At 33.8% G+C, this 12,336-nt stretch overlaps 1 protein-coding gene across 3 annotated transcripts in view; it reads right to left on the bottom strand.

Moving 5' to 3' along the window:
• LOC127834445 (uncharacterized) overlaps positions 1 to 12,336 on the bottom strand; it is an 83,926-nt gene that overhangs the window by 25,118 nt on the left and 46,472 nt on the right. For 2 of the 3 annotated variants that reach the window (XM_052360290.1, XM_052360289.1), the window contains one exon: positions 7,848 to 7,868. The exons of the other annotated variant lie outside the window; for it this stretch is intronic. In XM_052360290.1, the coding sequence (XP_052216250.1) occupies positions 7,848 to 7,868 (21 nt within the window). The remainder of the gene's footprint in view (positions 1 to 7,847; positions 7,869 to 12,336) is intronic. 3 annotated transcript variants of the gene reach the window in all.

Raw genomic sequence — 12,336 nt, 5'->3', positions numbered from 1 at the left:
GATTACACAGATTTTTGTAGATACAAAATGCTCGTTTTTATTTTATTTGTGACCACAATAAATTTCATGTTAATTTCCTGAGTATATATCTATTGATACGACACACGAACACTAAAATGGTACCATGTTAAAACCATAATAAAAACAAGCATTTTGTATCCACAAACATCTATTTTACCAGACCACATCTGGCGTTGAAATTTCGACAATGGCCATAAGGAACAATGATTTTTAATTGTTTAGCTTCATTTTACGAAATATTGTACGAAATGTTCTTTGATTTTGAGTAGTAAATTATGTTACTTTAATACAGAAATATTGCAAAGGACTAAGCAAATTCAAGTCTTGTTTGAATCATATGACTACATATTTACAGAATTAAGACTTATTAGAATCTGGAGACAGCTAGAATTGTTACACCAAATAAGAATAATTTAACAAAACAATCCAGGTATAACACTAACAACCCAAGTGATTTTGCCATCAAGTAGCAAAATAACAGTTTTTAAACAAGGATATCAGTAAAACTGATGGATGCTCCCCAATGATGCTTTGTCAATATATGGGTATGTGGAAAAAAATGTGTGACCTTAAGAAAATAAATCTATTATTAGCCTCAGTGACCTTGACCTTGACCCCAGTGACCTCAAACCTCATCAAAAGGTAGAGGTCCATGCAAGGTACCTACATGCCAAATATATAAGAGATCGGTAAAATATTGAAGGCCCTATGAGAAACTGTAACCAAAGTGTGACATTGAGAAAATCTATTATTAGCCTCGGTGACCTTGACCCAAGTGACCTCAAACCTCATCAAAAGGTAGAGGTCTATGCAAGGTACCTACATGCAAATTATGGAAGAGATCGGTAAAACATTGAAAGCGTTGTGAGAAACTGTAACAAAAGTAAGACAGATAATCTATTATTAGCCTTGGTGACCTTGACCCCAGTGACGTCAAACCTAATCAAAAGGTAGAGGTCCATGCAAGGTACCTACATGACAAATATGTAAGAGATCGGTAAAATATTGAAGACGCTATGAGAAACTGTTAAAAAAGTGTGACGGAGCAACGGAAGTACAAACTGGCAACTATATGCTCCCCATATATATGGGGAGCATAATAACTTGCACAAACACACTGCAGCCACAAACGTAAATTGCATTTATGAAGCATTACACAGTCACCTCAGTTCGATAAAAAAGTAAATAATGATCAAGTTGTTGCAAAGGCAGGTCACTGCATACCATACTGCAAAACTATACAATCAACTACAATGCCAAAATGATGTCAAGCTGCGCCATGAGAACAAAATAGCTTTGTTATTTTAGTCCTCTTAAAATTTAGCACTTGCAAATAAGCTACAATAAATTTCATGGATGACGATGTTACTGCAATAGTCAAATAAAGATGACTGATGCAGACAGTAAACAACAACTCAACAATTAACCCTTTCCTGCTCGGAAAGAAAGTGAAAAAGGCTAAAACCAGAACATCCTGCAAGTGTCTTGCAGGCTGTGATGTTTGTGCTCTTTCTACTTATAGTATCTTTAATTTGGAAATGAAACCCTGTAAACTTGAAAGCTTTTTAATTATTATGATTTTCTAGGGCACTAAAAAAGGGTAAAAATGCTTATCTGAGCTGCAAAGATTTCACTATGGATCGTCGGAGGAAAGAGTAAAGTAGGCCTACTTTCATAGTATTAAATATTATACATTTATGTTCTTTACACTTAGTTTATTTGTTGTTGTGTATTGCAAGTTAATTAAGTATTCACTGTTATGTCTTGAACTGAGGAATTCAATTATAAAAGCTAAATAAAATTTGCTAAACTTGCAAAAACAACAATCACTATTATCAATAGTAAATCATTTTGTATTATATCACAATAGTGTTAATAATTTCATAAGTTTTAACAATGTGATTGGACATTTTGTGCCAAGACAACCTATACTTGGACATTTCAGGTTTTATATGCTGCATGTTGAATTAACCTTATACTTTTTGTGGTTTTGGCTGTCATTTTCTTATTTATATAAATGCCAAAATTATCATTGTTCGATTATACAGTTTTTGTACAAAAACTAAATTTTTGTTAGGTTTCAAGCCAGTTCTACAATGACTTTCAAAGGGAACAAAAAGTGAGGAAATCGGCCCCAAAGCTTTGTCTAATACAATGGCACACTGCACAAACAGCCATACCAACAACTGTTAGTCATGCATGTCTGAAAACAGGGAACATATAAACATAATAATACGTATCGTTATACATTAAATCTGATAACCAAAAATAGACATGTATGAACAGTTTATGATGAAACATGTTGCAGTGAAATCAATAGTTAATTAATATAATGCTAACATATGTGTTCAATTTCATAAGTGTAAAAAGAGATGGTAACTGCTGTCTATATATGAAACAAGTTTATGTTGGTACAAATAATTTTAAACCCAATATGGTATTTGATGTTTAACATTAACTCAGATTGTAAAGAATTGCATTAAAGTGATATTATGGGCATCTAACAGTTTATAGGTGTCAATCGCAACCGTTGTTTATTTTTGATGTGTTCACTTCATATAGACTTATATTTGTTAATGCAGCATCAACATACTAAAACAATATCCCGGAAAGAGAAAAATAATGCATTTGAATATCAACCGTACTTTCGTTTTGACAACTGACGACAGAAATAATTTGATTTACGATGTGAATCAAAATTTAGTTTTAGTGCAGATTCGTTCATACGACACAAAGGTACTATTTTGTTTTACGGGACACAAAGACACTATTTTGTTTTACGGATCATTTCGGCTAGAGGATTCACCAGTCATGTAAAATATCAAATATAATATATATATTTTATAAGCGCAAGATTAGTTGCAGATAATTGGTCAGTAACCATATTTTAACTAACTCTTTTGACCTGTTAATTCTTTTCAGCTCAATTCAAAAGTGAAAAATGCCCATTGCATTTTTTTACAGATTAAATTTTTGCTAGCATTTTCAAATAACTAGTGGATCAGATATAACACAACTTTCAATTTTTTATATTTTTTTAACACATTAAGATTAATTTTACTTCAGGATGTAATAATTAAAGACCCAAATACATTAAAATTAAACGTTCAAATCCATGTGAACTTTATAAAAAGCCTTTGAAAGACTATATGGTAATTTATCAAATGAAAACAGTTTCATTTCAAATTTTCACCACATATTTGAAGGGCATGATTAAATATAACCCTTGAGCTTTAACCATAAAATTCAACAGATCAATAAATTACAAGAAAGTGTTCAATAATCAAATGACTCACTTCACTTTAGAAGTATCACGCAATCATAATAAAAATTCCCTCAATTTAGTACAAGAAAATTGTATCTATCATTACATCTACAGCTTACAGCAATCTATATGGCCCCACACAATTTTAATGTAACATACTTAAATGGGCAAAGAAAAAATAGAAACATTGCATGTTACAGCAGTATCTACGTTTCACAAATTCACTTAGTAGTAATTAACAAGGTCTCAGGCAGGTGAGAAAACAGAACGAAGTTTTACCATTTTTGCGGGCTGCAATAATAATGTTTTCATTGATGATTATCGGAGTGGGCTTAAATTGACATGACTTATTTAATATAATGGCCATATATTGGTTAAACAATTTCTTTAACTTTAACAATAGCCTTCAAACAGGGAATGGTTAATATGAGTTGATGATTGAATTCCAAAACACCTGAGTCAGACAATTATCGCTCAGTCTGATCTTGAGAAAACTATTGCCCCTGTTAGTCAGTGGTTATCATTTGACAATCAATTTATAATTACTGCTACAATTTGTTTTATTGTTTCTTTAAATGGAAACATCATTTTGCAAACGATGTATTAATTTATGTGAATTATCATAAACTTTACTGAATGCAAATTGATAATAGTAATTACTTGGTCAGACAAATAACAAAACTTATGAAATGAAGAATTAAAAGTACCGGAATTATATAAGGTACATTAGTTACACACTTCTAAAGTATCTTTGGTTATTTCAAAGCAATATGTCATATCTCATGGTATTCAAAGATTTAAAAAATAATTCTTCATAATTTGTTTGGTAATTCATCCTATACATCACCTAATCCAGTACAACATATGAGCAAAATCATGCGAAAATGGGTCTTATGCCATATGCGGCACGCGCAGCTCCAGACTCACAAAGTGTGGTAAGAAGCAACGCTGTCGGCTAATCAGAGCATGAAACCATGAGATCCATTTTCACATGACGCAGGTCAAATATAAACTCTGAAATGAAGTGACACACTTTTTTCACTATCTACTCGGCCTTTAATTGAATTCTAAAAATGTTTACATTAATAACAAGAGAGTCCTTATATAGGTGGCCTATTTGATTAAAAGTTGATTTATAGTATATTTCTGTCCCTATTTCACACAAACACATGATAATACGATAAAAATGCAAAATAGTATACATAACAGGCATTGATACATTTTAGAAAGAGTTTGTCATAACCAGTATACACTGACTTTAAAAAATTGACACAATTTTCTATTTCTACAAGGTTCCTTATCTAGAGATAATACAAAAGACAGAAAAAATGAAATGCACTTTTTAATAAAACCTTTATAATAAATGTTGTTTTTTTAAACAATTGTCCAAACAATTTTGCTAGGGCCTTAACTTTAGACAAACGGCATTATTAATAATTCTTAAGTTGTCTTTTTTTAGAAATTCATCAGTTGATAACTGCACAGTAGCAATAATATAAAGTGAAAGTAAAGAGGAGTTGTACATTATAACTCATTCATGCCCTTAAATATATGAAGTGGTTACAAAAGATTTTGATTAATATTAATCGCACCATTTATCTCATTATATGCTTGTATTCTTTATCTATAGTTTCCTAAATGGTCCTTTTTCTTACAAACAATTAGTTCAATGTTAAATGGTAAATATAAAAAGATATAACATGGACCCTTCCAGATAGGTCAGCAGAAGTTAAGGAAAGTAGGAGGTATTTAGGATAAACACAATAATGCATTCACTATAATGAATTTATTAGTAAACTAGAGCTTTGTCACAGATGTGACGTACACCCCCACGTGCCGCATTGACACAGATTATTTTGCATGCTGTCTTCACAAAACAAGAGAATCAAATTTAATGTGATTTTTAAGAATTATAATGCCATTATCATTTATGGCCATTTCGACCTTTGAACTCTTGAATTCTTTCGCATGACATGCCGTCCAAATTTATGGCCATTTTTTTACTTTTGAACTCCAAGTGTGACCTTGACCTTGGAGTTATCGACATTATTCTTTCGCATGACACCTAGTCCAATGATTGTGAACAAATGTACCAGGTATTTTTAAAATCACAAAATAAATGACATAGTAATGGCCCGGACAAGATCATTTATGGCCATTTTTTACCTTTGAACTCACATTGTGACCTTGACGTTGCAGATATTGGCGTAATTCTTTCGCGCGACACACCGTCCAATAATGGTGAACAAATGTGCCAAATGATTTTATAATCTCACAATGAACAACATAGTTATGGCCCGGACAAGCTCATTTATGGCCATTTTTGATCTTTGAACTCAAAGTGTGACCTTGACCTTGGAGTTATCGACGTAATTCTTTCGCGCCACACTGTCTAATGATGGTGAACAAATATGCAAAATGATTTTAAAATCTCACAATGAATGACTTAGTTATGGTCCGGACAAGCATTTGACCCTTGGACTCCAAGTGTGACCTTGACCTTGGAGATATGGACGTACTTTTTTCACGCGACACACCGTCCCATGATGGTGAACAAATGTACCAAGTTATTTTAAAATCTAACGATAAATGACATAGTTATGGTCCGGACAAACATTCAGTTGAAACACACTAAGTGACCCCGTGACCGAGTTTTTGACCCGGCATGACCCATATTCAAACTTGACCTATACATCATCAAGATACAACTTGTGACCAAGTTTGGTGAAGATCGGATGAAATTTCGGGACAGACCGACAGACTGACCGACCAACAAAGTGACTCCTGTATAGCCCCCATTACCAATGGTAATGGGGGTATAATAAGATACACACTGCATAATAATTTATTTCATATTGACCAATACACATAATATTTCCAATACACATTATATTGCCTAAAACACTATTTGTTAGTCACTGAATACACATTGTTAGTCAAATAATAATAGTAATATCAGTTCATTTAACATAACATAATATAACACTCCATCTCATCAGCGTGATCACCTTATCCTAGATAATATTATTTGAAAAGCCATCATACCCGAACGGACAAAGCGTCAAGTACAGATTAAGTTACTTTGACCTTAAAGTAGGACATTGACCTTGAACCAAGTGACATGTTTCTTTCTCACGACAATTCGTCACACCATTCTGATCATTTATGGTAAGTTATATGAAAATCCATCTATGCTTTGAAAATACCTAAATTTATCATTTGACCTTTAAGTGTGACCTTGATCTCTACCCTAGAGAGTACCCAACATTATATCTTACTATGTTGATCACTAACAAAAAGTTGTTTGAAAATCCACTATTGCTGCAGAAAGCTAGGCTCAGAAAAAAGCATCAAGTAAAGACTGAATGTTCATAAAGCTGTTTTCAAAATGGTGTACAATGAATGTAAAACATATTGGGCTCTTTTTTATGCAGACTTGACATACCTATGTACACTTTCATATACTTAACAGCAATAAATAATTATTGAATAATGTGTGAATATGTAGAAACATCTGTAAATCATGTAAATTTAACGTCATTTCAAAAATTTACATGATTTACAAATGACAAAATTAATTATAGTTTCAAAATACTACAGATTCTGCAATAAATGCACTCAAAGTTTACCTTTTTTAGTACGGGGAAATGCGTTGTATACAAAGTTCAGTTTGAGGTATGTTCGGTCATCTATCACTATTTCCTTGCAGGTAATCGTGATAACATTTCTTTAAAATATTTACAAATCTGATAACCTGGATAGATTTTTTATGAAAATGTCATTTTAGCAAACAGAAAGTTTTTTAAGCACATATAAAACATCACGAAAGGTCATAGTCAAATTGTTCTACCAATTCATATTTTGTTCTTAAATATGATACAAGTATAAGAGTATTGCCTCACATCTCACTTTCACTGAAATCCCTGTGATTCATCACAACATGACCCATGAGGACCTGTATGTCTCTTTTTGCCACATTCTTCATTCAAATTATGCAAACACAGATATCTAAAGTGGAGCGTTTTTTCACTTCCAACCTGCAAATTTGTTCATGAATCACTTTTAACTTCCGAACAAAGTTCAGTTTAAATTTCATAATTATTGCATTTGTTGTGTCAGCAACTTTAGGCAAATGTTTTGTTGTTAAAAAGATTTGACTCATGCAAAACAAGAAGTCACAATCCTGAGTGCAGCCTTATCAATAATAGTTCAAACTCAATAAATACGGCAAAAATAATTCATGTTTTCAGATCATGTAAGAATCACAATTATTCTAAAATTTTCTTTTTTTACTGATCTAGTACTATAAGAAAGTTTGGGTTATTCTCAGGCATGGCTATAAACCCATCAGGAAAACACTCAACTCTCCTGGTCTCATTTCTGGCAATGGGAACACCTAATCATTGTGTATTTTCCATAAACAACCATAAATTGCTCGACATGTGTTTGTTAACTTCGTAAAAGTGTACAGAAATATATCAGTGTGGCATATGCTTAGATTACATTTCAAGCGTTATATTTTATGATCCGACTATTTGTTTTAAATACTATGCAGACTTACAGGGCATCCAGGCTTCATTTGCTGAAATGGTACTATAAAAATACAGTACTAGGCTTGCAATACCTAAAATGTATAAAAAAAACTCAAGCTGCAAGGGGAAAAAGGTCCTGCAAACACGCAAATAACTTATATAGTGTACCTGCACTGTAGTAACTTATATAGTGTACCTGCACTGTAGTAACTTAATGTAGTGTAACTACCATATCCATCATCTGGAGAAAGGCCTGTCAAATGTTAAAATGGCAACAACAATTAATGCAAGTGTTCTAGTTTTCCCATCCAAAGTTATCAAAATAAAATAAGGCATACCAACAACAACACTTGCACATGGCTGCGTATTTCAATCAATTTAAAGCAAACCCATGGACAATCAACCACTCAATGTAAGAATAAATTCCTGTTTACTTTATGAATACTTTATGTACTAGTGAAACACAGCAAAATTGTACGAAATAAAATGACAACAGATAAAAACAACATTTTGCCATCCCTTTAATGAATACCAAAATGTGCTACCCCACCCCCAATCCCAAATCCAATTCCACCCGTCCTCAAATCTTTCCTCTGTACCTTCATTATCCTCCCCCATGATAACCCCACTGTCCGTGGAGGGTGGAGGGGAGGGCGCGGCATACCGGCGCCTCTGATAGAGCGACTTGTGATACAGGTACTCCAAATGCTGGATGGAATCCATTGAGGAGCACCAATAGGGTTGTGTAGTTAACTTTTATATATATTTTCTTATCCCATTTGTAATATAAGTTACTAATCACTTTCTAATTTACACACAAAGTTTTACTGTTACTTTTCGCTTCATACCTTACCACAATGCCTCAAAAATTTTAATTCTCAATACAATATTTTGTGAACTTATAATATCCAGTAATTATTGTTTCACTAATTAATATATATACAAACATCCACATTACATAAATGTATAATAATTAATTTTCAAAAATATTTGTGTTAATTGATTTAAACACAAAAGCAGAATGGAATTTAAACATTTCCATTCATCAAAAGTTACTCTGCATGGAATGCAGAATATATCCCACTTCTTTTCCAACATTCATGTGTATCTCTCCATTTAACTCAATCAAATTCCAATATAAATTTCTCAAATGGTAGCACGATCACCATTCAAAAAATCAATTTACAAATCTGCAGAATTGCACACTTAAAATCCATAGTCGAAAAAAAATGTCACCACATTTTAACAACAGAGAGTATGTCTTTGGTCGTACAATCTGGACAAATATTAGTTTTGACTTCCTTAGACTTTCAGGTCAGTAAAGACAGTTTAAATAGTTTTATCTGTTTAATAAGATCTGCAGCCATGTGAATCACGCAATTTAATCCCAGCTTTAGATCTAATGTTTGTTCCCACTAAATTGCCAGTCGTTGCCCATTCATGGTCAGTATACTGCTTATCAAACTATTTATCAACACCACTGTTTATCTCCATAAAAATCCCATTAACTGTGTATCATGCCACAAACTAGTTTGTAATTGTAGTGAAAGCAACTGCTGAAATCCGAGCAGTTAAAAAACAGAGTAAAAGTTAAATAGCGAACAAAATTCCATTCATATCTTAAATGAATTTAGCCGTTAAATTTTACCACTATCATTGATAAAGAGACCCAATAGTTTGAAGCAAATAAACCGTACCTGGATGACTCTAATTGAACCAAAATGTGATTTATATCAGCTCATATAAATATTTAATTATGTCAAAGATAGGGCAAAGGTGTAAAAAGGAACTTAACCCTTTGCATGCTGGGTAATTTGTCGTCTGCTAAAATGTTGTCAGCTGAATTTCTAAAATTAGCATTTTCTTCGATTTTTTTTTCAATAATACTATCAGAATAGCATACAGTTTGGATCCTGATGAGACGCCACGTTCTGTGGCGTCTCATCTGGATACAAACTGTTTGCAAAGGCCTTCAAAATTCGGTTCCAGCACTGAAAGGGTTAATGGCACTACCTTGTACAGAAAGTCATTTTTATAAGAAAGTTACAACTTCAATGCAATTTAAAGAAAATCTTGTTTCTAAGGTTTTCATAAAAAAGGGATATTAGCATAGCAAATTGAAAGACTGTCCATTGTCCAATTAAACAAGAGGGCCTGAAAGGCCAAAAGTCGCTCACCTGAGATAACAAGATATTATTGGGACAAATCTTCTGACCAAGTTTCACGAATATCGGAAAATAAATGTGGCCTCTAGAGTGTTAACAAGGTTTTACTATAGCCATATAAGGAAAAATGCCCCTCCCCCTGGCAGCCATGTTTTTCAACCAACCGGCATCATTTTTTAAATCATCCAAGATATTATCGGGATGAATCTTCTGACCAAGTTTCATGAAGATCGGACAGTAAATGTGGCCTCTAGATTGTTAACAAGATTTTACTATAGCCATATACAGTACAGCCAAAGAGGAACAAACGTATTTCGCGATCCGCGGCGGCAAGGCGTTTTTTTTCCCACTGAACACGCGATTTACGCCTGACGTGATGTTCATGTATTTATACAACACAAAATACACCCAAACTTTCCAAACGACGTTCTACATGTCTGCATAATTTTCGCGCGCTTTTTATGAAACAAAGGATATTTTAGCACTGTTTATTTGACGCTAGAATTTGCCAAAGGTCGCATAAGCATTAAAATTTGGAAGTGTGTTTTGGATTACAAATTTAAGAATGATAATCGTACGAAACATTAACAGTTGCGCGTAATTAATTCTAAGCTGCACATACATGTATGTACATGTAGGTGGATATCTTTTCACTCGATCCGCCGCGTACATATGCGGCGGATTTACTCCGCGAAAGTACGTGAGGTTAATACAGACTCGGCGTCGTTGCGCGAATCCATGCCGAGTGCCACGGCGATACGCCGCTTGAACACACGATTCGGCCGCCGCGTACTAATAATCTGGCCGTGGCGTAGCCGCGGATTATGTTTGTGCCGCCTTGGCTTTAAATGTAAGGTAAAATGCTCCGCCCCTTGGAAGCAATTTTTTTCAAGCAAACATAATTATTTTCAAACTCATCCAAGATATCATTGCTACCAATCTTCTGACCAAATTTCATGAAGATTGGACAATAAATGTGGCCTCTAGAGTGTTAACAAGGTTTTACTATAGCCATATATAGCAATATAAGGAAAAATGCCCCGCCCCTGGTGGCCATGTTTTTAAAGCAACCAAAACCATTTTCGAACTCATCCAAGATATCATTGAGACAAATTTTCTGACCAAGTTTCATGATGATCTGAAAATAAATGTGACCTCTAGAGTGTTTACAAGGTTTTACTATAGCCATATAAGGAAAATAGCCTGCCCCTGTGGTGGCCATGTTTTTCAACCAACCGGCATCATTTTTGAACTCCTCCAAGATATAATTGGGATGAATCTTCTGACCGAGTTTCATGAAGATTGGACTATAAATGTGGCCTCTAGAGTGTTAACAAGATTTTACTATAGCCTTATATAGCCATATAAGGAAAAATGACTCACCCTTTGGCGGCCATGTTATTCAAGCAAACGTAACCATTTTCGAACTCATCCAAGATATCATTAAGACAAATCTTCTGACCATATTTCATCAAGATTGGACAATAAATGTGGCCTCTAGAGTGTTAACAAGGTTTAACTATAGCCATATAAGGAAAAATGCCCCGCCCCCTGGCGGCCATGTTTTTCAACCAACTGGCATCATTTTCGAACTCGTCCAAGATATTATTGGGATGAATCTTCTGAATAAGTTTCATTAAGATTGGACAATAAATGTGGCCTCTAGAGTGTTAACAAGATTTTACTATAGCCGTATATAAGCCATATAAGGAAAAATGCCCCGCCCCTTGGCAGCCATGTTTTTTCAAGCAAAGGTTACCATTTTTGAACTCATCAAAGATATCAGTGGGACAAGTCTTCTGAGCAAGTTTCATGAAGATCGGAAAATAAATGTGGCCTCTAGAGTGTTAACAAGGTTTTACTATAGCCATATAAGGAAAAATGCCCCGCCCCCTGGCGGCCATGTTTTTTAACAAGGCAAATGTTGACGTCGCACAATGCACGACGTACAACGGACGACGGACGATGAAAAAAAGGTGATCAAAAAAGATCATATATGCGCTAAAAAGCATATATGCTGGAAGCAAGAAAACTTACGTTGGTGAGTATGTGACTTTTTGGCTCTGTTTTTACAGGCATTTTTTAACTAAAGAATTGAAGTGAATTGTATGATAATGAAATTAAAACATAATTTAGCAAAAAATAAAAACAATACATTTTAAAACATATAAGAAATACTAGAACAACATAATTAAAGTGATATTATGGGCACTTTTCACTGTTGAATTGTTTATAAAAATATATTTTATATTTGATATTCTTACGTGACTCACCCAGTCCTCTAAGCCGAAATGATCTGTAAAACAAAATTGTGTCTTTGTGTCGTATGAACGAATCTGCACAAAAACTTAAT

The sequence above is a fragment of the Dreissena polymorpha genome, chromosome 6 (genome assembly GCF_020536995.1).
Source record: "Dreissena polymorpha isolate Duluth1 chromosome 6, UMN_Dpol_1.0, whole genome shotgun sequence".
NCBI lineage: Eukaryota > Metazoa > Mollusca > Bivalvia > Myida > Dreissenidae > Dreissena > Dreissena polymorpha.
Note: the sequence above shows the minus strand (reverse complement) of the source record. Positions and strands in the feature narration are given on the sequence as shown.